General features: G+C 31.6%; 1 protein-coding gene across 2 annotated transcripts in view; it reads right to left on the bottom strand.

The window, feature by feature from the left end:
- LOC139517138 (atypical kinase COQ8B, mitochondrial-like) overlaps positions 1 to 26,218 on the bottom strand; it is a 49,396-nt gene extending 23,178 nt beyond the window's left edge. Inside the window, exons 1-11 of one of the 2 annotated variants that reach the window (XM_071307844.1) lie at positions 26,008 to 26,218; positions 17,625 to 17,817; positions 14,951 to 15,526; positions 14,170 to 14,236; positions 13,693 to 13,767; positions 12,290 to 12,421; positions 8,919 to 9,004; positions 6,789 to 6,929; positions 6,425 to 6,506; positions 5,593 to 5,686; positions 4,886 to 5,027 (exon numbers count right to left, since the gene is read on the bottom strand). In XM_071307844.1, coding sequence (XP_071163945.1) covers positions 4,886 to 5,027; positions 5,593 to 5,686; positions 6,425 to 6,506; positions 6,789 to 6,929; positions 8,919 to 9,004; positions 12,290 to 12,421; positions 13,693 to 13,767; positions 14,170 to 14,236; positions 14,951 to 15,526; positions 17,625 to 17,816 — 1,587 coding nt within the window. In that variant the 5' untranslated portion in view covers position 17,817; positions 26,008 to 26,218. Of the gene's footprint in view, positions 1 to 4,885; positions 5,028 to 5,592; positions 5,687 to 6,424; positions 6,507 to 6,788; positions 6,930 to 8,918; positions 9,005 to 12,289; positions 12,422 to 13,692; positions 13,768 to 14,169; positions 14,237 to 14,950; positions 15,527 to 17,624; positions 17,818 to 25,965 lie in introns of both variants that reach the window. The other variant, XM_071307845.1, reaches the window with a different exon arrangement.
- Between the last annotated feature and the right edge of the window lie 1,407 nt (positions 26,219 to 27,625).

Here is a 27,625-nt window from a genome sequence, read left to right on the forward strand (position 1 = left end):
AAGGTTGAACCCTGAACGGTTTGGGCAAGTATGGACACAACATTCAAGCTGGATTCAGCTCTAAATTTGGATTGTGATTAAATAGTTGACACAGCATAGGTTTCTGACACAGAATGAATGTGGTCTAATGAACTTAAAATATTTGTTTTGCCTTTGAGCAATTCACTATGCTGTTGAATATTAATCCTCTGCTTGTTATCACTGTATGGTAAAGATTGTTTTAATTTATCAGTTGGTAGTAAAAGTGAATATACATTGTAAATTGTATAAAACAATGATTTAAGTTGATTCAACTACTATTCTGGACAAAGAAAGATAACTCCAATTGAAAATTTCTTGCTATTGCGCAATATTGTGCAATCAGATATTTCTTGCTATTCCGCAATACTGTGCAATTGAAAATACTTGCTATTGCACAATACTGTGCAATTGAAGATTTTTTGCTATTGCGCAATACTGTGCAATTGAAAATTTCTTGCTATGCTGAATACTGTGCAATTGAAAATTTCTTGCTATTGCACAATACTTAATATAATAATTTTGGATCCTGATTTGGACCAACTTGAAAACTGGGCCCATAATCAAAAATCTAAGTACATGTTTAGATTCAGCATATCAAAGAAGCCCAAGAATTCAATTTTTGTTAAAATCAAACTTAGTTTAATTTTGGACCCTTTGGACTTTAAATGTAGACCAATTTGAAAACGGGACCAAAAATGAAGAATCTACATACACAGTTAGATTTGGCATATCAAAGAACCCCAATTATTCAATTTTTGATGATATCAAACAAAGTTTAATTTTCGACCCCGATTTGGACCAACTTGAAAACTGGGCCAATAATGAAAAATCTAAGTACATTTTTAGATTCAGCATATCAAAGAACCCCAAGGATTCAATTTTTGTTAAAATCAAACTATGCTAAGTTTAATTTTGGACCCTCTGGACCTTAATGTAGACCAATTTGAAAACGGGACCAAAAATTAAGAATCTACATACACAGTTAGATTCGGCATATCAAACAACCCCAATTATTTAATTTTTGATGAAATCAAACAAAGTTTAATTTTGGACCCTTTGAGCCCCTTATTCCTAAACTGTTGGGACCAAAACTCCCAAATCAATCCCAACCTTCCTTTTATGGTCATAAACCTTGTGTTTAAATTTCATAGATTTCTATTTACTTATACTAAAGTTATGGTGCGAAAACCAAGAAAAATGCTTTTTTGGGCCCCTTTTTGGCCCCTAATTACTAAACTGTTGGGACCTCAACTCCCAAAATCAATCCCAACCTTTCTTTTGTTTTCATAAACCTTGTGTTTAAATTTCCTTGATTTCTATTTACTTATACTAAAGTTATTGTGCGAAAACCAAGAATAATGCTTATTTGGGCCCTTTTTTAGCCCCTAATTCCTAAACTGTTAAAACCAAAACTCCCAAAATCTATACCAACCTTCCTTTAGTGGTCATAAACCTTGTGTCAAAATTTCATAGATTTCTATTTACTTAAACTAAAGTTATAGTGCGAAAACCAAGAAAATGCTTATTTGGGCCCTTTTTGGCCCCTAATTCCTAAACTGTTGGGACCAAAACTCCCAAAATCTATCCCAACCTTCCTTTTGTGGTCATAAACCTTGTGTTAAAATTTCATAGATTTCTATTTACTTATACTAAAGTTATAGTGCGAAAACCAAATGTCTTCGGAAGACGACGACAACGCCAACGTGATACCAATATACGACCAAATATTTTTCAATTTTTGCGGTCGTATTAAAATTTAGCAATTAATCCATTTGTAAAGGGGCATAACTCTAGAATAGTGAAAGTCACACCACCAAAATTCAAACTTGATCCATGTTTTGTGGTAATTAGAATTGTGTATAAGTTTCATAACATTTGGATAAGGCAAACTTAAAGGGGCACTAGCTACGATATATATAAAAAAATAAAGTATGATTTTTTTTAGATCAATCATTAATCGAATTGGAATAATAATATGCTTTTAGCAATCAATTTCCTTTAATTTTGTTGAAATAAGCGATTAAACATAATTTTTGACTGATTCACTTGCAAGTGAAAACGTCATCATCATTCTAACCGGTATTCATGTGAACTTCAAGTTAACCCCTAGCTAGAGATTAACAACGCATGCATTGTACGTGTACTGGTTATTTAAAGAAAAAGAATGTCAACAATGAAAGTGAAACCACGGTAAATCATTTGATTACTAATTCGATGCACATAAAATCATTCTTATATGGTTAAAAACAATGAGAAACATCTATTTTTAATCTATAAAATAAAATCAAACAGACCTATAAAAATCCAAATCCACGTGTTGGTTTAATCTATTCATATCTTTATTTTTGTTTACATCGCTTATATGGTCATCTGAGGTCAAATTGATAGTTAATTAGATGGCGTCTGGACTAAAATACACACGAAACGAACCTATATATTATCTACCCCATGCTCTGTAAACTGTTTATTTTAGACTTTTGATAGTTTGGATAAATGTTTTACATGGTTATAAACCAAATATGAGAATTTGAGTCAAATCGGTTACAATGAATTTGACAGCTAGTGCCCCTTTAACTGGTGGAACGGAAACCAATTTTTTGACGTACAGACACAAATACAAAGGTTAAACGTAATGCGTCCTCCACTATGGCGGGGACATGAAAAGCAAATGCATCTACAGTAATATTGTTTGCCTCAAATAACAGCCGAAATTCGGCCTTTTCCCCTAGAGAAAATTCCCAATTACTGAAAAAAATGGCTTAAAATTCTTCCCAAAAAGTTTTACATTTTCCCCAAACAGTGATGGCATTGGTAGTAATGTTCGTAAATATCGTATTCATGTTATTATTTTGATATTAGAAAGCACTTTTGAGATCCAGTTTTCTGATCAGAATCATCATGGTGTTTGTAACACATGTAGTTTTGAATGTATTAAGTACTATCATTGCTTCTGTTTCTTTCCCCTCTCTGAAAAGTATCTTTCAGGTTGAAAATGTCTGACAACCAAAATATACATGAAAAAACAGTGCAAAAAGACAGCAAAGGTCAGCAAAAAATCGGAGATGTGTTCAGAATAAAATATACAAATTTCCCAATTTCAATAAAAAATATGCATTTTTCCCAATAAAAAACGGTAGAGGTAGTTTTGAAAATAGACAACAATATCACTGATCTATCATGGGAATTTATTAAAAGGTGGTTTAATGAGCTTTATGGGAAGCTACAATCTAACGATACTTTTTTTTTCACAAAATATTATATGAAATATGTATGTGGATACTAATGTTATTATGTTCATGAATAACCTAGACAGATTGCTTTTTTAATAACAAACACTGAATGTATTTTTTTAATTTGCTAGTTTACAAGCTTACATCTAAACAAAGACTTAGCATATCTGCCTCATCAGGAAAATCTATCACCTGTTGTTAACTATCAATGTGCTTGTTGAAATTTGACTAAAATTTTATACCAGGATTTGACAAGTTAGATAAAATTTCACCAGCATAAGATTTTAAAATTATATCACCGGTGACCATCCTCGTTGGCTAGGAATATAGGTATTGCAAAACAACTGATAGGACCACTCTTCAAAATTATACATCATAACATGGGCCTGGGGAGAACACTGAGCAAAATGAGTCAACACAAGTTTTAACACACAAAAGTAATGTACAAGATGTCAATCAATCAAAGATTGACCTGCCTTTGGTAAATGTATGTATGTGAAACTTTTATGGTAGAAAAGTTATAAGCTGGACATGAAGGATATACTTCAACATATTAGATAGGGGTAAAACTTCAGTCCGGGTGACCTGATTTTGGTATATGGCACACCCCTAGGCCTAAAATGAATCTGCTAATTAAGTTCAGAGGTACTTCAGTAGAATCAATATCTACAAAAATGTTCAAAATCAATTATAATTAGTTTTAACAAGCAACATACATATTAAGAAGCCAAGGTTGAATGCAAAATTTTAGCAAAAACAGTGACATAGCCCATTTACTGTTCCTTGACCATAAGAAGGTTTCAGAATATAACTGAAGTCATTACTTATAATGAAATTTTCATCTTTAATAAACTCACATTTTCTACTTTGAATGTAGGAACTTATCTCCCTTTGAGCACAGCTCGCTAAGAATAAGCTACTGTGGATTCATTACTATTCCTTGGATACCAATTTAAGTGGATTTCATGAGTACAAATGAACAACCAATTGAAGTTACAACGAATTTGCAAATTTGCTATCAGGTTGTATGTTGACTTTAGCAAAACCGCAAAATCAAATATCAACTCAAAAGACAGTTTTTTCAAACCACGAAAATTGGTACCAATGAAAAAATCTTCAGTATCAGAATTGCGTGTCTAGAAAATATGGGGTCAATAAAAAATTTAAAAAAAGAACCAAATTCAAATTCTCCATGGGATGCAGCTTGATACAACAGCAGAGGTCAAACAATGAACAGTTGGGGTCAGTATGGACACTACATTTTAGCTTGATATAGCTCAGAATTTGGATTTTGTTTAGATATTTGACAAAGCATAAGTTTCTGACACAGGATGAATGTTGTCTAAGAACTCAAGTTATTGTTTGGAAACCAAATGTCATCGGAAAAGAATGATAACGTAATGAATTTTGTGTCAATCAACGTCAAAAATTTCGTGGTCATATAAAGCGTAAATTGAAGTAAAAGTAAACATTTGTTTGTTAAAAATTGACTTGAAGTGAAACATCAAAACATAAAAGCACAACATTAAGATTATATTGGAATCTAGACAGCTAGTATGAGCTCTATATAATCCTATATGCCCTGTTAGTCACTTTATTACTAATACTATACAATGATATGAACAATAACTCACTTTATTTCTGGTTTCTTGGTCTAGGTCTACACACTGATCCAAAGGTAAACCTTCTACATATTCTGTTGTTAATATTTCTTTGGTGCTTAATTCATCTATCACTTCAGGTACATAGAAACTATCATTATCTTTTAAAAAATTCCTGAAAAATAAAATACTGATCAATGTACTAAGTACAATATGGAATTTATTTTACACACAAATGAGTTCATGGGCAAGACAAGATTTTTCAAATCAACCATAGAAAAAAAAACTCAGTGGGGGTCATTTCAAATTCTAAAAATTTATATTCAGACAGACCATTATTCAAGTTCATTTAAGTTCTCAATCACTTAAAATTTATGGGATATCAATAAAACATTATATTCAGAGTGTAGTAAGTAAATTCACTTCAACAAAATACATATAACTTGAAAAAATCTTTAATCACCTGAAAATTGAAATAAACAAACAATTTGACACCCCTATAATTATAAATCAGTAAACAGTTGGTGGATGATCCATGGATTTGAAAGGCATCACAAGGTGTAGTACTCTCACATGAAGCTTGGAACAAAATATCATGAATCTTCAATTTTTAGTTGATGAAAATTATACTGTCCCCTCCACTATTAACGTCAGGGATATAATATTATCAAGAAGACAATTGAAAGCTTTGTTTTTTTTCTTTGAGTGTCTATAAAGTATGATTTTTTAGATGTACCTACTTGAATTTTCTTCCACATTCCGCCTCCCTCACATAATCAACTTCCCATGCTAATTCTATTTTGGCTACTTCCATCACATTTTCTACATAAAGACCTGAAAGTAAAAATGTGAATTTGGAAAACTGTTTTTTAAGCAAGAAAACCATACACCATTTTTTACAAAAAGTTCATACAGACATAATGCCAGCTTTGTAATTTAACTAATGACAAGCACAATACTAATCATATTTTGATAAATTTCAGATCTTTTCTAAAAATTAAACAAGATTCCAACTTTTTAGCATCACAAACTAGAAGTCCTAGAACCTTTATTCATCTGACATATAAGTTTAATACTGTCTTAGTTTCAACTTCAATCGTCTAAGAAATTATCACTTATACCAATGACAATCATCTAAGAAATTATCACATGATCGTTATTTTAGCCTGAAAATAACACAGGTTCATCAAATCATGTATATTTTTGTATAAACAGACTGTCAAATGACTATTAGACAAGTTATTGTACAACTGCCTTTTCAAGTTTATATGGATACATGCATGTTAAATGATATTATTTTGTCGTACATGTAATAAATGATTCAAACCATTTCAGTTTACCATATACTGGTTCAACTGTTCTCTGAATATTTTTTTAGTCTTTTTTCCTTCGCCCTACATTTGTATTTCAAATACAACTCAAGTGAGATGATCCAAGGCATTTTCATGAGAGGAATGTCAAAATTCTTTTTTTTCCAGCTTATTTATATTTTTAAATGTAAATATGAAGTTCACAAAATATTAGCTACGGTATGTATTTCATGATTCAGATCTAGAGTAAATATTAACTTACCTTTAGGTAGAATATTGTAGATGTTAATTACTGACATCAGGTTGTTTATATCACTGTTAATGCTTTTAGCTACTCCTGGATACTGTAAAAAATATCACTTAGTCACAAGATTCCTATAATATTGTTGTTAAAAAGGCAAAGTAACTGTTCCAATAGCATTTAAGACAATAATTAAAACTGTAATTTATTTTTGTATGAAACAAATTTTACAGATGTGTAATTAAAACTGTAATTTATTTTTGTATGAAACAAATTTTACAGATGTGTAAACCGAGTACATCTTGAAAGTATTAAAAGAAAATAAGTAAGTTATTCTCTAGATTTGTATCTTTTAACATGTGTGAAATGCACCATTATCACTTACCTGTATTTTTATTGCCACCTCTCTACCATCATGGAGCACACCTTTATGAACCTGTCCAATAGATGCTGCAGCAAATGGCTTCTCATCAAAGGACTCAAGTTTATCCTGCCAGTCATTTCCAAGTTCCCTTCTCAAAACTTTCTGAATAAGTTTTTTTTATTAGAAAAAAATTTCATATTTATATCTGAATTCTTTTACTAGACCCCAAATTTGGGATTGACATATTGATAGTATTGACTTTTGTAAATATATACCCATTGACTTTATTAAACATTGTTTATGAAATTTAACTCTTTTTCCTAACAGTAATGTTAACATGGTTATTGACATAATTAAATACAGCTTCACAGAACTCCTACACTGTTTCACATCCAATATTAACCAAAAACCTTTTTTCTGTGATATAGGTTTATGTATAGTGGTATTACCTAAAACAGATATATTTATGTATATTTTCACACATAAATATGTAGGACTCTAAAGTGCGATGGGGACGCGAAAATACGATGGTCACGCTTAAGTGCGATGGCCTAGGCTAAAGTGAGATGGTTTGATAAGCTAAAGTGCAATGGCATGCGCTATTTAATGAAACATGCTAAAGTGCGATGCTGCAATGCGCTACAGTGCGTTTTTCCGCGAATGTATGTATATGTGCAACGTTAAATAGCACTATGACGCTACAAGCCATTTGTACAAACAAAAATGGACATGCCGGAAACCAGAATGTGTGTGCAGATGAAGGTTTTTACTAGACAAGAAAAGAGAAACAAATGATCCCAAATCGGAACATTTTTTTGTCCGTGCTAGAAGAGTTTGTAGGAAGAGGAGTCATTTCCCAAAAAATCATCCTCTGTAACAGAAATGCAAACCTTTGACCCAGCTGTGTCGGCAGGAAAAAACGAATTTCTGTCAGAATACTGGGGAAAAAATACTTCTCATAAACATAGAAACTGACGTTAGTAAGGACAAGGTGTATACTGTCAAAGAGAGCGAAAACGGCAAAATACTCCAAGGGTCCAAATTTGATTTAAAAACTCCATTTATGTTTTTAATCCCATGTCAATTACTTGGATGAAATAAAGCTAACTTTCTAGTTATAATTGAATTATTTAATAAAACTTTTTTTTTTCAATATGGTTCATCATGTCTGTGAAAGAGACAGATACTTGTCAACAACTTTGAGACAGTAACCTAACGACCAGAGGTGTAGTATCATAATATGATTACCTATGAGACAAGTCTCTATCTAGAGCTAAATGTCATTAATGTAATTAACTATAGGTTATCGTATAATAACCCCGCAGATAGTACTCTATAACGACCAAAGGATATCTAAACCACCAGTGTAAAGCAATTCAAACGAGAAAAATAACGGACTGATTTATATACAATATAAACAATAAACAATAAACAAATAAGAAGATGTGGTGTAATTGTCAATGAAACAACTATCCACCAAAGACCAAATGTCATTGATGTATGCACCTAATAACATTATGACTTCAACATGGAGCCTTGGCTTACGTCGCATAGCAAACTATATATATGATCACTAAATGACTAGTGTAGAACAAGTCAAAAAAGAAAGACAAGACAACGGCACGATTTATAAACAAAACCATTGCCTGAACTTCATTCCCGTTACACCATCGCAGCTTTAGGGTGTTCAACCAACACACTTTAGCGTGTCATATACCATCACACTTCAGCGTGTCATACCGTCGCACTTAAGGGTGTCATCTGTACGCACTTAAAAAAAAAAACATCACACTTTAGCGTCTGACACCATTACACTTTAGCATAGACCATCGCACTTTAGCATGACCATCGTGCTTTAGTGTCCTACAAATATCTTATTACTTTTAGAGAAAAATACTCAACAAGTTTCATATTTTTTTCCTTTTTCTATATTTATTTTCTATATAATGCATTTTGTTGAAATATACTTTTTCACTATTTTGGTCTTTAGAAAATGTTGTTTGTGCACGTGCTGTATTTAGACAACCTCAACAACGAAATTTGTTTTACATGCATATGTATAAAAATTGCGGTTTTTATCCAACGCAATCATAGGTTTGAACATTGATTTCAATTTAGACTTGTTTATATTTATTTTACATATACACTAACCATCATCTGCCATGTGGGCATGAAGTCTGCACTTTGTCTGACCCTGTCAAATATCTTAGTTATCTCTGGGTTGATTAAAGAATTGTCTGGAAAAAAATATTATGATTTATAAGACTGTTAGTAAATTATGTTTTACAATCCAGAAACATTGTAAAATAAATGAATTGGGACTTCTTGTCAAATAACATTTTGAAAATGTCCCAAGTTTAAGTTTTAAAACTGATAATAGAAAATGCTGACTTCAATTCTGTATTTAAATTTTTAATAACATTTGTCAATAGCAGTGAGATTTGTTCTACTTTAATTCATTACTATGAATAAAGGTACTTTTTTCTGTTTAACTAATAGGAGAAAAAGAGGTAATATCGAGAAAAAAAACCCAAACCAGATGCTCCGCAGGGCATGGCTTTATACGACCGCAGAGGTTGAACCCTGAATGGTTGGGGCAAGTATGGACACAACATTCAAGCTGGATTCAACTCTAAATTTGGATTGTGATTAAATAGTTGACACAGCATAGGTTTCTGACACAGAATGAATGTGTTCTAATGAACTTAAAATTTTTGTTTTCTCTTAGAGCAATTCACTATGCTGTTGAATATTAATCCTCTCAAAAAAATGTTTGAAGAAATTTTCTTTTTATTTATGAAATTTCAAATGAGAAAAATTGAACCCATTTTTTTTTAATCACATCCCCCTTTCCCTTATTCCAAAACTAATCTCAATTAAAATTTCTAATGGAGTTTGCAACAATAACTACTCATTTAAATGCATCATAAAATATTAAGATGTAAAAAAAATGCTTGTTATCACTGAATGGTAAAGATTATTTTAATTTATCAGTTGGTAGTAAAAAGTGAACATACATTGTATATTGTATATAACAAAGATTTAAGTTGATTCTGGACAAAGAAAGATAACTCTAATTAAAAAAAAATCTTGCTATTGCACAATATTTTGCAATTAGATATTTCTTGCTTACTATTCTGGACAAAGAAAGATAACTCTAATTAAAAAAAAAATTTGCTATTTCACAATATTGTGCAATTAGATATTTCTTGCCATTGTGCAATACTTTGCAATTGAAAAGACTTGCTATTGTACAATACTTAATATAATAATTTTAGATCCTGATTTGGACCAACTTGAAAACTGGGCCCATAATCAAAAATCTAAGTACATGTTTGGATTCAGCATATCAAAGAACCCCAAGATTTCAATTTTTGTTAAAATCAAACTAAGTTTAATTTTGGACCCTTTGGACTTTAATGTAGACCAATTTGAAAACATGACCAAAAAATGAAGAATCTACATACAGTTAGATTTGGCATATCAAAAAACCCCATTTATTCAATTTTTGATGAAATCAAACAAAGTTTAATTTTGGACCCCGATTTGGACCAAAATGAAAACTGGACCAAAAATCAAGAATCTAAGTACATTTTTAGATTCAGCATATCAAAAAACCCAACCAATTCATTTTTTGTCAAAATCAAACTAAGTTTAATTTTGGACCCTTTGGACCTTAATGTAGACCAATAAGAAAACGGGACCAAAAGTTAAGAATCTACATACACAGTTAGATTCAACATATCAAGGAACCCCGATTATTCAATTTTGATGAAATCAAACAAAGTTTAATTTTGGACCCTTTGGGCCCCTTATTCCTAAACTGTTGGGACCTAAACTCCCAAAATCAATACCAACCTTCCTTTTATGGTCATAAACCTTGTGTTTTCTACTTATACTGACGTTATGGTGGGAAAACCAAGAAAAATGCTTATTTGAGTCCCTTTTTGGCCCCTAATTCCTAAACTGTTGGGACCTAAACTCCCAAAATCAATACCAACCTTCCTTTTGTGGTCATAAACATTGTGTTTAAATTTCATTGATTTCTATTTACTTAAACTAAAGTTATTGTGCGAAAACCAAGAATAATGCTTATTTGGGTCCCTTTTTGGCCCCTAATTCCTAAACTGTTGGGACCAAAACTCCCAAAATCAATCCCAACCTTTCTTTTGTGGTCATAAACCTTGTGTCAAAATTTCATAGATTTCTATTAACATAAACTAAAGTTATAGTGCGAAAACCAAGAAAATGCTTATTTGGGCCCTTTTTGGCCCCTAATTCCTAAAATGCTGGGACCAAAACTCCCAAAATCAATACCAACCTTCCTTTTGTGGTCATAAACCTTGTGTTAAAATTTCATAGATTTCTATTCACTTTTACTAAAGTTAGAGTGAGAAAACTAAAAGTATTCGGACGACGACGACGCCGACGCCAACGTGATAGCAATATACGACGAAAAATTTTTCAAATTTTGCGGTCGTATAAAAACTTAATTACAGAAATCGCTTAAATTTTACAATTATTTAGTTAATGTAAAGCTTATTTGAAAACAATAATAAACAAGAATGTGTCCAAAGTACATGGATGCCCCACTCGCACTATCCTTTTCCATTTTCCATGGACCGTGAAATTGGGTAATTATCTAATTTGGCATTAAAATTAAAAAGATCATATCATAAGCAACAAGTTTAATAAGTTTCAAGTTGATTGGACTTCAGCTTCATCAAAAACTACCTTGACCAAAAACTTTAACCTGAAACTCCCACTTTCATTTTTTATGTTCAATGGACCGTGAAATTGGGGTCAAAAGTCTAATTTGGCTTAAAATTAGAAAGATCATATCATAAGCAACAAGTGTACTAAGTTTCAAGTTGATTGGACTTCAGCTTCATCAAAAACTACCTTGACCAAAAACTTTAACCTGAAACTCCCACTTTCATTTTCTATGTTCAGTGGACCGTGAAATTGGGGTCAAAAGTCTAATTTGGCTTAAATATTAGAAAGATCATATCATAAGCAACAAGTGTACTAAGTTTCAAGTTGATTGGACTTCAGCTTCATCAAAAACTACCTTGACCAAAAACTTTAACCTGAACGAAGCCACAGACAGACGGACGAACGAACAGAGCCACAGACCAGAAAACATAATGCCCTTCTACTATCGTAGGTGGGGCATCAAAATATACGTCACCAATGAGTAAAAAAAAGATATTTCAAATTTAATGCCAAAAAATAGCATTTTTTCACCAAAAGGAGATAATTTGGAGCTTTTTCAATTTATATAAACATTTTAAAAGTCATCTTGGGCCAAATTGGTTAATTTTTGTATCATATCATAAAGTAATAACTAATAGTGAAATAAATAAAATTTGTTATGAAAAAACAAATGTTTAATTTTTTGCTGAAATTTTTCTACCCGCGAGCCTGCTTAATGCTTTTTCATGTGTTATCAAAACATACCAGTATAAGGCTGCATACTTTATATAACAAAAACTAGTTTCATCTCTTTAAAGAATATATACCCTGAATGCTGAGCATCTGTCCCAGTTTGAGTGCTGCTCCCCTAACACGACACAATGTGTTTACAATTCGTTCTGCATTAGCTTCAGTAAGAAATGGATTGGACTTGTCTAATATAGCTCCAGCTGTCACACCTGTAAAAGAAAAGGAGAAAATTAAGAGACCAGATATGGATCAGCAATACAAAAGCCTGTCATCTTCTCTATTCATGAAGAAACCACCAATTAAAAAATCTTTTAAATAATCAATAATTAGTTTACATAACGATACATTTTTCAAGTCAGCAAAAACCAAACTGGATCTATATATTTCCATCTACATGATCTATGACACTGAAAATCAATTTTAGTAATTTTACAAAGCACTTTGATAAACATTTGGAAACATCAAAAAATTTACAATTCTTTAGAAGAACCAAATATCTCATTAGTTTTCTATTTTCAATAATAACTTCTCTTTGATGATGAATTCATTATTTTGTTGTTCTAATCTGTCCATAGTCACTTGATGTCTTAATTGGTAGACACATAAATGTTGTTTAATCTGTTTTCATGCATCTGTTATTTTTTAATCTTTTTGCATGTATCTATCCTTATAAACCTAATTTGAGACATGAAAAATATAGCTACATGTATCAAGCAGGTGACGATAGATGGTAGATGCTTGATTATACTTACTCATTTTCTACACTTACAGCTTAAAATAAAATGGTTTGCATGGTGCAGCTTGATACGACCGCTAAGGTTGAACCCTGAACAGTTAGGGCCTTTTACTTAAAATAACAATATTCTAAGATGTCATTTTTTTGGTTGATTGAATACTTCTTCATTGACATATACCCTAATTCATATCAATTTTCTTAACAGATCTCCACTGTTTTGCCTGAGATTTAGATTAGACCACAATTAAATTCTCTATTAGTTCTTTATAACATTTTGTTTCATTAAAAAAAAAATGCATCTAATCTTTTTGTCAAATTTTGTGTGTGTGTGTAAAGTACAGTTCTAAAAATATATCCAACATTCAGAAAGATTGCTCTGCTGTATTTTACAAATTTAGCCAATACACATCCATACCCCTATGGACAAGTCAAGAGATGTTCCGAAAACTGTAAATATCACCTTTTTGCACCTGGCCTAATCACTCTTTCCATATCAAAATCAGTTAAAAATAAAACATCCAAAAGTTTATTTCAGCTCTCTTCTTTCATTTCCACCCCAGAAAAATTAAGAAATGTATGAGAAAGGGAAAGTAAAAAAATAAAGAAAAAATACACTATAATAAAAGGGAAATATATTCGTGAACAACGAAAAGCAGGGTCATTAATTGTGGTCTTGGACCATTAAACTTTTAAGAAAAACGTCCATCATGTTATGTCATTACATCTGAATAAGTGTACCATTACCTCCATTTTGTGAAATTCCTAATGTTCTTCTTGTCTGTTCAGCTAAAGCTCCCATGCCTAGACCTGCTGTTAAAGCTGAAAGTAAACCAGTTTAACATCAATATAATTGGTTCAAAACAACAACTTATGACTGGCAAAGTGGCTTAAATTTCAGGTTACAATTATATATTTTGTGTCCTATTTGTGTCAAATTGCTGAACTATTTCTGAGTTATGTCTCTTACTGTACATTTGTATTTTGTTTAGCTTAGGATTGATTGATTGGTTGTTGGTTTCTTAACATCCAGTGGCAAATATTTGATGCATGTTCAGGACGATGTTTAGGCTTATGTATGTCTGGAATGCAATATAATAAAACATCTGTATCCTATTGATGCATTCAAGTTTTATATATTTTTATCCATAATCTATAACATTTGTCCATATGTCATGTACATGTATATTATCAAATAATGGTGCTACTACATTCTCTACTTACCCCCATAGTTCATAAGTCTGCCAATTCTAGAAGCTGGAACTCTTCTTTCTTTTGCTCTCTCACTTAACTAAAAACACAAAAAGTCAGAACATGTTTAAAGAAATATGCACAAATAAATGTGAAACCATGATAAGATTTTAAACAAAATGACTAAATCTCATCTTTTTAATTCATGCATATCTTTATTTTCTAAAAGTTGGAAGTTGTTAACTATCGAAAAACAAAACTGACATATGACATGCATTTCTTTAAAATATATGAAAACCTGTCAAAATATTTAATGAATTCATTACAAATGTGCATAATTCCTCCATTTAGGATTTTCTTTTTACCATGTACATGTATATTAAAGTACAACTGATAGAAAACAAGAAAAGTATATGAAAATCATTTTCCCTTTTCAGTAAGTGCTGTTGAATTTCAAACAGTCTGCTAACAGGAAAAGGTTTCAATGCTGATATAAATGCTTACTCATTGCAACTGAACCAAATCAAGCTTCAGACCAAAATTTTAATCATTCCATTACAAAGAAAGTTTTCTTCCAATTACCCAAAGGTCTTTCAGATTTTCAAACAAATGAAGTGGTTTCTACATCTGACTTTGCATGTTAAAACCTTACTACAATTTGCCTTAGTACAAGAACCTGGTTTATAGTATTATGCAGTATATGTTGTGTACGCTTTTTATACAAATCTATATATTTCATAAAAATTGTTCTAAATGCATTTTCACAGCACATTTTATATCTTTTTTATGGACTTTATAATTTGTATGTATGTACCTTTGGTGAAGCAAGATTAACAGTTCTTTTTTGACTAGATGCTAATGGTTTTGGTGGAACAGATTTAGTTTTCTCTGTTGTTGCAGAAGATATCTCAGGCTCTTTTAATCCTTCAACTTTTGCAGACTCATCTGTATTCAGATCTATTGCAGCTGCACTCACATTGGCAAATGGGTCAACTGTTACCCCATCCAATTTACTTCCCTTGATATTGATTTCTTTTTCAGATGAAACTGGTGAAATAAATTGTGAAACTGGATTAGGTGACGGTTCAACTGTTGCTGATTTTATATTATGTAATGGATCTTTGTTTAGTTGTTCATGACCAACTCCTTTTATGTGTTCTTCCTTGAAAGCAGCTGTGTGCAATTTTTGGTCTTTTGTTTCATTCTTCATTCCGATTGACTGTTCAGCAAATAGCATTTCTCCTGGAACATCTGAAAGGTCAAAGTCATCAAATAGTTCTTCACTTTTTGGATTCATAAATCTTGATCCTGTTGATGTTTGAGATCTTGCCATTTCTAGAACTGTTTTAGCTTGTGTTGCCATCAGTACTATTTTATCCTGGACACTTTGCTGATAAGAAATAAAATAAAACATAAGAAATCAGTGATTAAATTTATATGGAAAAGAAACAGTTGTAATATTTCTATTAATATAAAATTACTTCTTTTTGGCAAATTACATTTCACATGCAAATAATGATGTTACAACCCCTTGAAATATGCATTTAATGAATGCAGTGTTCTCCCCAGAAATTTTGGATAGCATCACATTTTGCGTAAAAAAAATAACTGTATTTTTTTTAATGTCGTTTGTCGCGTCGCGTTGAAACTCTATTTCATTTATATGTTTTAGTTTAGATTGTTCAATTCATAACTGAGAATACAATTAAACTATAACCACAAAAACAGTTGTTTCAGTTTATGTTTTCTTTATTCATTTATAGTTACAGAATTATTTTTTTCCTCTTGTGCCAAATAAAAATAAATATGTGGTTTCAGTTACCCAACAATAAGTCAAATGAATGAATGGTTCATTATAGATCAACCTGTTTATATTTAAAACTAAATATCTAGTACACAAAATTAACTATTTTTTATATTATATCAAGTAAAGATAAAGTAGCAAAAGTAGCCAAAAAAAAATCAATTTAAAAACTTTTTTTTATCATGTTTATGAAATTCATCGTTTCATGGCACTCAATGAATTAGTCCCAGTTGTTTCTTATCTTTACATCAAAATGATATGTATTTTTAACAAAGTTATCTAACAAATAGTCTGTTAATGCGTAGTTTTCTCTCTTGGTATATTTTTTCTGTCTACTGTCCATCTGTTGTCATTACCGTGAAAATGCGGATTTTTGTCATATCTGGTCCGGTTCCGATCTGCAGTTTACACAAAAATGTGCAATGGCGGCCGTAGAAAAATTTACGAAAATGAGTCCGAGAATAAACATTGTTTGACAAAAGATTGCATGAATAAGACGCTTTTAATGCATTAAATGGATTAAACATAAACTTAAGCCAGTTATGATAACTTTTTAAAGAAGTATTAAACTTAGTTTAGCTCTAAACCAAAATTCTCACTCTCGTATTACCGGAAGAGAAAGAAAGTAATTTTTGGAGAGATGCACAAATAAACGACCTTTTTAAAAAAAAATAAAAATCGTTTCAATCTTTGAAATTTCGAAATACAAAACGTAGATTTCGAATTGTTTTGTGATTGCATTTTTCTATGTCGAAATTGGTGATTGCAGACACGTGGTATTAGTCATGTTACAAGTGTCAGCTTGGGACATTCGCATCAAAACAGTTATCAGCCTGAGGGCAATTAACACCTAGCTATTTAATCTCTTAATTGCCTTTAGTGTCCGACTTAAAGGGATTACAATTAAAGATGATATAATTTTTATCATCATAATCGATAATAGATGAAAGTTCAAAATTGAGGACAAGTAAAATAGCATCTTCAAAATAATTATAGCGTCGCGGGAATTATTATAGCATCACGGTGAAAAAATATAGCGTCGCGGTACCGCGACGCTAAAACGGCCTGGGGAGAACACTGGAATGGCAACAATTTATTTTGACTTTATTGAACCCTATCATTATTTTTTGACTTTTCACATTGAATAATCCATGAAGTGGATTATGTAAAATGTAAAGAGTCAAAAAAATTTTTTATGGTTCAATAAATTCAAAATAAATTATTGCCATTCATCAGAAATAAGGCTCAAAGAAACTTTTATATTATTTATATTAATAACAAAGTCCACACTTTAAAGTATATATACACAATTTCAGAGTGAGCATGTCGCCATAAAAAATTGACAACATTAAAAATAAAGGTAATACTTTTTTAAGTTTTAACCAATCAGAAGACAGTAAATACACCAAATTTATTCATTTAAGTGTGCAATAATGCAGTTTTGTTTCATCTTTTAAATAAAAATAGAACATTTACTAAGACTTTTATGTCTATAGATTCAATAATTAAAATATTATAACATATCAGTAAATGTAACTACAACATTGGATACTTTACATTTGAATAGAAAAATAGAAATATCATTTACAGACAGAAGTCAAACTGATTTAGTTTATTTGAGTGTTGCTTGCTGTACTTACATCACAAACAAATGATTTATAATATATGTCAAATCTGTACAAACCTGAAACTCTGGCTGTTTAGATACAGCATCACTGAAAACTTCTTCACTTTTGACTTTAAGGTCTTTAACAATAGGCCTTAAAGTACTGTTCTTCCATGCCTGTTGAACTTCACCACCCTGGGTCTCTATTAGAGCTTTTGTTATGCTCTCTAGACCTCTGATGAATCCTACTAGGTCTGATCTCCTTGCCATCCTTAAAATATAGATGTGTATTGTAATAAAAAGTATACATTTAATGCTTCAGATTTAATATATACTTACATAACATGTAACAAACAGCTAGGGGGACTTCAGTGTACATGTTAAAATTTTAAGTCTTATTTTTTATATCTGAATTGCAGACACTGTGAGGCTTATGATGTGCCAAGAGAACCAAACAATCAATACATTAAAGCACAATAGCTTTTGACCTCATGAATCTATTTGTCATTTTAATTTTTATTTTGCTGTTAAATTGTGTTTAAATGTCCTTCATCAATTAATTGTTTTCAAAATTAGTGACTTTTAACTGGAACTTTGATTTTATTACAACCCATTTATCTGATTGTTTCCCATGGTGACCTGCATAGTTTCAGTTTTTTAAAGTACATTGTACTATAAGGAAAATTAAATTTTGCATTGCCTTTGAAAATACATGTACAAATGTACATGTACATGTAGGTAAACAACTTATCTTACATTTAACTATTATTTAGTCTACAAAGGATTACTATGTCAATCTGCTGCAGTATGCATGTATACACAAATCAAAAAGATATAGCATGTATATCTGCAAGTAGTCATCTTTGCTAAACCTAGAAAACTGAATATTTACGAATGTAGCCCTAGCACAGACAATGACATACACCCTACATGACATGTAGTACATGTATTGATATTCTTTAGCCAAACACCTGATCTTCAACATATCAATTAAATGTAGCATTCAGGAAATTCTTCTTCTTAAAGATTCAATATTTTATTAGAGTCTTACCACTTGTAATACATATACAATCATGAATCATCATAATATATACATTGAATAAAACAATAATTTTATAAAATAAAAAACAAGTGCCATTCTATAAAGAATTATGAGAGACTATATAAATCAATATAAATGATAACTATATATTTTTTTTTATTTATCATGTCTATAAAACATTTCTGTTATGTAAAACCATTAAACTACAATTATCATGTCTATAAAATATTTCAAGTTTATAAAAACATAACCATCAATCAAGCATATAAAAAACTATTTCTTCTACTTAAAATGTTAAAGCAGGTCTTGGCAACCACATCAAAACAATCAGTATTTTTAAAAAAGATATATAAACTTATCATCATTAGATAAAATATTAAAATCACCATTACTTCTTTTAACTTCATAAAATAAACTTTCACGTAAATCTGCATATAAAGGACAGTCTAAAATAACATGTTTCTCATCTTCAATTTTATCATTGCACACAAAGCAAACTCTTTCATTTACAGTTTGATTTTCATAGCAGCCTGTTTCTATTCGCAAGGGGGCAACGCCTCACCTAAATTAACCAAATGCACTTCTGTATCGTATTGAAATGTTCTTCCTCCAATATATCTCTGTTTTAAAAAAATCTTTTAATAGTTTGTAAGTATGTTATTTTTTTCCAACATTTTGTGACAATATTCTATTATGCCAATTTATCTTATAATTTTCAAATAAAAAATCTTCTAACTGTGTAATAACATTTTTATGCAACATGCAACACATTATCTAAATTAGTGTATAAATCTACATTACATTCTCTAAATTTTGTCATAATTTTTAACAAACAAGGAATTATTTGAATCTAGAATAATTTTGAATTCTAGAAAATTGATCAGAAATGTATGATGAAAACTAACCCAACTAAATAGGGTTAGCCATGCGCGCATGGCTAAGGGGAGTTAGTTAGTTCATACTGAAATGATAGTGAAAGTAAAATTAACCTTAGCCATGCGTGCATGGCTAACCCTATTTAGTTGGGTTAGTTTTCATCATTTATTTCTGATCAATTTTCCAGAATTCAAAATTATTCTAGATTCAAATAATTCCTTGTTAACACCAGTTTTTCATTTTATTAATTGCATTTCTAAATGCCCATTGAAATACTTTATAATTCACCCTATCTGTTGACATAACATTACATCTAGCCCAATGTCTAAAACCACAACTCCACTGCTTCGCACATGGAGGTTTCCAGCCCATATCCCCATTAATGGCATCACTATATATATAGCTAGGTGTATATTTACCAAGACCAATAAAAAAAAACAATAGTTCTGTGCTGGACAGCTTTTATACAAGAAAAATCTCTGGTGCCCCATATGGCTGCACCATAATCTTAAATGAGAAACAGGGGCAAGTTCGTTAATTAAAAAGTTACAATGTACATGTAAATGTAGCTGCAATTAGTTTGAAATCTGATTGACCTATATTCAAAACCAGTGCTCTCATTAAGCCTTTAAAGGATTTTTTATGGCACCAGGGATTCATCATTTTTGGCCATGGTGAGTCAAACAGTAAGAAGAAGATATATTATTGCAACATAATTAATCATTTTAGTCTTCATGACCAAGTAGAGCAATGAAATGACATTATATATTCAGATTGCTTTTAAACTTGTGCTTTAAAATGATGATACATGAACTAAACATTGTATGTGTGTTCAGTTTATATAAAATATTTCAATCTTGATGCATATATTGACTCACCAGTTTTGAAAATGGTAAGTCCAAACAGATTTTCATGAGTCCAGGACTCGCCTTAGTGAGAACCCTGAAAACTGTCATTTGCAATTTGCAAATAGTCTATAAGCATGAATAATTTGCTTTTGTTATTGTAGTATAAGGGTACATGTAGGTCATTTATTCAAACAAAAAAAAATAAGATACATGTATGGCTTTACACAGTACCTTGAGGCACTCCAGTAGCCACTAGGACAGTTGTTCAGGGGCTGCTGTGGCTAAAAAAAAGTTCCAGATCGATTGGTGTTAAACACCACTTTCAACACTATTGTGCTATAACATGGCTGTTTGTTTTTATACGCTTTATTGCTATTCTCGGCTGACCCTAGAATTTGTCCTCTTGAACTATTGATGTCATACAACAATCACTTTTCCATTGTGGTGTCAGATATTTTGTATTATGATGTCAAAATTTTACGGGAACCTGTGTGAAATCCAGTAATGGCGGACAGATAGCAATAAGGTGTATTGGTGTAGAAAGTCACAGTGCCTGGAGAGAATCACCTACAGTAAGAAAACTGACAATCTTAGTCAATTAAGATTGGAGTTTAGTGCAACTGGCCCATGCGGGATTCAAAATCATAACCTCAGCATCAGGGCTCACACTACTTTAGCATCATAGGGAGAAGTTGTCAGATTTGAAAGAGAAGTGCTCCTTTGCATGCTGCGCTTCAGTATAAAGGGCCATACATGTATGTTTATATTTTGTTCAATTCATATCTGAGTATACAATTAAAGTAACAGTTCGAATTCAAAGTTGTTTTAGTTAGGTTCTTGTAAGAAACTACTAACTAAATATCTTGCTCTAAAAAGATTTCTTTTAATGTCAAAAAGTTTAAGAAATTATAATTTATCAATTACAGTTTTATTAAAAACTATCTTGTGTATGAAATTTAGTGTTTCTCATCAAAAGATATACAAAGTTAAGCTGGAATTATATATATACCAATCAATTAGATGTAACCAAAAGTCTGTTAATGCCTATGGAATGCATAATTTTTCCTTTTGAGATTAATATTCTTCTGTCATATGTTCCATCCATGCGTCCATAGTTATTATTGTAATCAAAGAGCTGAAAGCTCTGAGGAAAAATGACGCCACTGTCTCTAATATTGGGATAGTTTTTATGCAAGTCTTGATTTTCACATACCTTAATTAGTTTAACAATGCAACATGTCTCGTAAGCATATAATTGATATTTGTATATGTGTGTGTGTGAAGTGAAGGTGACAACTGACTGTGTTTTTTTTTTAAGACAAATGAATAGACTACCTGAATTGTACAAATAAATACCGTAGAAAAGCTTGTATATTTCTCACTGGTACATAGTCTGAATCTGTGTCCGTTCGCGCCCATTCACTTTTGCGCCCACTCATGTTCGCCCCCTTTCACTTTCACACCCTACATGTTCGCACCCAATCTTAATTGGTTTTGTGTTTAATAACTCTGTAAGCAAGTGTTTTCTTATAAGTATAATTGTTGTCATTGTCTCAAAAATAAAGTGTTGAATAAATCTTAATCATGTTTTGGATAGGGTATTGTTAAAAATAATAATAATCCTTTCTAAATAAAGTGGTATTTTGTCAACGTTTTATTTTGTGTTGAATAACTCTTAATCATGTTTTGGTTAGTGTATTGCTATAACTTTGTTTCATTGACTTGTTTCAAAATGAAGTGAGATTCTGACTATGTTTTTTTCTGTGTGTTGAATAAATTTTATCATGTTTTGGTTATAATAGTGGATTGCTATATTTTGGTTCCTATATTTTATTGCTTCGTTGTTTCAGATCAAAGGGACCAAGCTGTTAAAAACAATTATCTTTTGTGTTTTTCCTTTAAAATCTTCAATGTTTTACTCATACCAAGCTATAAATACATTCAGTATTTACACCAAAGCAATTTAAAACAACAATCATGATTTTCCAATTATTCAACTTGAATTTGAATTAAAATTGGGCGCCAATGAGTAGAGTGCGAACGGACCTTGGGTGCGAACGTGTGAGCTGCGAACATGTAGGGTGCGAAAGTGTATTGGGCGCGAACAAACCTGATACCACAGTCTGAACCCCCTTCTCCCACAAAATATTAAGTAAATAATCTTTTTGTTACTGTTATCAAAGGTCTAATGAAACTCAGGTAATTTCAAACATTTGTCAAAGAATTCTAGTCAAACCGGTACCTGGTTAAATTGGCACCTGGACAAATCAGCACCTGGTTAAATCGACACCTGATATAGTCAATTCGTCACCCATGTTAAATATATATTTTAAACAGTATTTTAAGCAAAAAGAGTAAAAATAAGAAAGAGGTTGCCAGAATTTTTCAGTATTTAAGCAAAAAGAGTTAAATACTAACTTTCACATTTTTGGGTGTTCATGTACATTTTGTATATATTTATTTTTCTCAACTAAATGACTTTTTTGGTGTATTTTTAATGATATATATATATGAGTAGTCCAAATAATTATTACGTCTGGCAAGGCTTTTTTTATTTCATTCTGGGACACCGCAAGGCTATGTTAATTTTTTTCTGGGACGCCCAGAAAAAAAAAATATCCTAGCCAGACGTCATAATTATTTGGACTAATACATGAGAAATTGGATAGTTTTATGCATTATTTTAACCAGTTGAGCATTTTACAGGATTGTTGGTTTAATGCTGTTTAAATTTTACTGAAAAAACACCTTAAATTTGCTAATTATTTGGCATGAAAGTTTGATTTATTGAAAGGGACTCATAGTTTTCCATTTTATTTTAATAAATGTCTAATTGTTAAAACAACAGTTGGGTAAGGGATTCGTTGTTTACCTTTATACACAACAACATATTCACTTTGGTTTCCTTATTTACCTAAATACACAACAACATATTCACTATGTACTTGGTAACAGTTATTAATTAATTGAATAGAAAATATTATAACAAATATTATTGGATGCCGAATTGACGTCAAATAGGTGCCGATTTGACTAGATGCCAATTTAACCAGGTGCCGACTTAACTTGTACGTTTCAATTCCTCTGCGATCGTTTGCGGTATTTTCTTGAGAAAACCTATTTTCCATCATCAAAGAGAAGAAGAAACTGCTTGAAAATGATTCTGGAACGCTTCATGATTGTTAAAATAAGTTTAATTCACTAAAATAACAATTTTGAAACTTGCGATGTTTAAACAGGAAGTTTCAAAAACATGTGTAAAAGAAGAAACTAACCGGTGAGAGTGGAAATCCGTACATGACAGATATCACTATAGTACGACTTTGAAAGTAAAACAGTCTTTAATATACCTATCACATTAATGTTTGAAGGGTCTTAAGCTTATTCAAACCATATAAGTGGGTATGAAACATCAAAACGGAATGAACAATAACCGATTACGTTTTGTAGTTTACAAATTCTAAACTGGTTCCCGTCAAACTACAACACTTTGTTCGAGTGTAGTGGAATACAAGCAGGAACCAGTTTGTTTGTATAGAAATTATGAAACCGAGTGTAAACTGGTTCCTGGCTGATAACTACACAATGATCATGCATAATGATAACACAAGCAGATTCCAGTTTGTATGGAAAATAGTAAATACGAAACCAAGCGCGGTAGGCAGAGAAATGTTATGAAGTTCAGGTCGGCAGTAATGGAACAATGACTGCGTCATTTTCCAAAAATACAGATTTCAGTTATAGTTGCTCCAGTTCCGATCAGTAGTTAGAAACAGTCAATGGGGGACGAATGCAAGAAAATTTACAAAAATAAATAATGTTTGACAAGCTATTTGGAAAGGAACATTATATTTTTAATGCAATAAATGGATTAAACATTAAATGATTTACTGAAGGGCAAAGGCAACTTTGAAGTAACAAACTTATTAAGCTGCTGAAAGTCAGGTTGATGTACGTTTTCGAGGTAACAAGTACCGGAAGTGCATGCACAAAGTGATAAAAAGTTGTCTTTTCATTAAGTAACCTGCTACACACTGCCAAGACAATGCTTCAACCTTGTGTAACGTGTAACCGGGCGGGGACGTTTAGATATTTTTATCCTCGGGTTCGTACCAGTTTCCTGGATTTGAAAAGCAATTCAAAAGTTCTAAAGTCAATTAAATGTTTACACTATCTCTATCAAATATGAAACAAATACTATAATACATAAAACGAATTTCAACACCTATCAACCTAATCCGAACTTGTTGAATCAAAACTGTTTAAAACCCTTTCTGTCCGATACTGTTTAAAACCAACTGTTTGAAACTATAGTCTGGAACCTAAATGTATAGAACTGGTTTGAAACCTAAATGTATAAAACTGGTCTAAAACCTAAATGTATGGAACGGGTCTGAAACATAAATGTATGAAACTGGTCTGACAGTTTGGAACTATTGTCTGAAACCTGAATGTTTGGAACTGGTCTGAAAGCTAAAGGTTTGGAACTAGTCTGAAACCTAAATGTTTGGAACTAGTCTGAGACCTAAATGTTTGGAACTGGTCTGAAACCTAAATGTTTGGAACTAGTCTGAGACCTAAATGTTTAAAACGGGACTGAACCTAAAAGGTATAAAACTTTATTTAATAAACATGTCTATAACTGTCGGAACAACAGGGTAGCACTAAGGCATGGTATGTCAGCAAACACTCACTGCAATAGTGAGAGATGTGAGACGCAAAACCTTAGCACCAGCCCTGTTTGGACAATCTGTACCGAACCAACAGTCTCAGCCCATTCTCTATTCTGTCCGCAGGTTCCAAGCACTTCACTTTACTTAAACTAAACCTTCTGCCTGCTATTAACTACTTCCTTTCCGATGTTTACTGTCTGCTGTCTTCGGTACAAATGACAATTTACACTGGATAGCTAACCACTATTTATACTTCTAACGCGGACCTCGAAGAGAGCACCCTAGTAACAACTGTACAGGTAAGCGTCTGATAGCAACCAAGGATAAAGGGATGATTTTAGATACAGTTTTCAACGATGAATGGATGATATGGGAAACTAATAGAGATATCGGAAAATATATAACTGTAGAACTATTATAACCTTCTTAAACTGCAAATTCGTAACACTTGTTTCTTAAGAAAATGAATTGTTTATGTCTGAATTTCTTTAATTCTTTAATTATCATTAAAAAATTGAAAATGTCCAATGATGAAAGAGTCCGAGATTACTCTGACGTCCGATGGCTGTTTTGCCAGACAAGCTGGGGCCCGTGGGACGTCAGAGCTTGTCCCATATCAAAAAGGCCTCAGTTTGTCTGGTAAAACAGCCGTTGGATGTCAGAGTAATCTCGGACTAATGACGAAAGTGACTGAAAGCAGGGCGATTTGTTCTTTTGGCGGTTGGGGAAAGCGAAGTGACTGTCAGGAAAGCGACTTCTTTGCCCTGGTAGCATTGATAGATTAGGGATACAGTACATGTATAAATATAGTTGCAAAGTTGGACGACATGTCATAGTCTTAGACCAAACAGCCACAGAGGCCCCCAGACTCGGCTTGTCTTTTATTTTCAATATCAGACAAAAGTTGAATTGAAAATGTGCTTTTTGATCAATCTGATTTGATTATTAGTTTTTGTACAGTTTTCCTTGCATCAACTTACCTATCCGAAATAATTTATTTGATCAGTAAAACAATGTTTTACCTGTTTACCCTTTTTGTATCTCCAGACTTTTCCGAGCGAGTAGGCAAAACTTTAAAACATTTGAATATAACTTCTAGAATTTAGGTTTAATTTCGACCAACTTATGTTGAATGTGCGTTTTACATAACTGAAGTTTCCACAAGGACAAGCATGTGTGGTTCGTGATTTCGTAAGATCAAAACTTCCGGTCAAAAGTCAAGGTTCCTGGTGCATAGTAATAGTATAGAGCAAAGCTAGACCTGTAATCTGGAGAATCCAGGCGATGAAGATTGTACATTTAAACCAACATCGGAAAAGTGTAAATGATTCCGAACAATGTAATCGGATAACCGATCAATACTCTGTTGAAAAGAACAGAGATAGTAAACTTAAATAATTTCATTTTTATTTCGGATTTGTTATAATTTATCAGATGACATGCATTTACCTGTATATCATATCCATATCACAATCCGAGTCTCATGTGCTGATTGATTGGTTCAAAGAAAATAAGAATCTTAGATGCAGGCAAATCCTGCATGATAAATTTCAAGGGAAAAGAACCTTTGCAAAAAATCAAGCAAAATATTTTATCATGTGAAGAAACAGTAAAGTTACTTGGAATTGATATTGGTTACCAACTAAAATTTGATGCACATATAAGTAACTTGACAACAGCTGAATGCAGTTCTCAAGAGAATTGGACAATTTTTAAAAGAAGAAAAGAAAAAAATTATTATAATTTTTTTTGTTAACTATCGGCTTCTGGTAACAGTTTATCCTAGGTGTTTGTCAAAATAAAATGTTCCGTGTCACTCTTTAAATAATATTTTTTTTATTAAGAAATTTTGAAACAATCATATCGAAATATCACCAAAGAAAATAACAGAATCAAAATCAGAATAAGAATCAGAATAATTTATTATAGTATTACATACCAATATAAACACAATGAGTACATAATTACATAATATGCAATTAAAAATTAAATATTACAATTAAAATATTGGTACCCAGCCAAATTACTGACTTATGAGACACTTTAAAAATATAACACATATTATAAAACAAGTTAAAACTCATGTACTAAAATATTATTGTACACAATATCTTCTTCGAATAAAACATTTGATACAAAGTGTTAGCTAAAGATGGTTGAATAGCATCATTTGACATTAAAACAAGAGGCTGTCACAACGACAGCAAACCGGATTTATTTACATTTATTTGTGTCCTGGCAATATCACAAGAACCATTACTGATGAATGGTGAAAGTGAAAATCATCAATATCAAATTTGACCTCCATTTTGTCATCAGTATCAACATTTTGAAATAATAATATTTGAAAAGCTTAGATTGAATGGTTCATGAGTAAATGCAACAGCGTGAATGGAAACGCCATTTTACAATCTTTCAAGAACCATAACTCCTGAACAGTAGAAGTCAAAATCGTCATTATGGAACTTGACCTCTATTTTGTCATCAGTAACAACATATTAAAATTTCAAAAGCTTTGGTTGAATGGTTCATGAGAAAATGCACGGACACGACGGGAAACACCATTTTTCAATCTTTCAAGAACCATAACTCCTGAACGGTAAAAGTCAAAATCGTCATTATTGAACTTGAACTCCATTT

This window comes from Mytilus edulis, chromosome 3, assembly GCF_963676685.1.
Source record: "Mytilus edulis chromosome 3, xbMytEdul2.2, whole genome shotgun sequence".
NCBI lineage: Eukaryota > Metazoa > Mollusca > Bivalvia > Mytilida > Mytilidae > Mytilus > Mytilus edulis.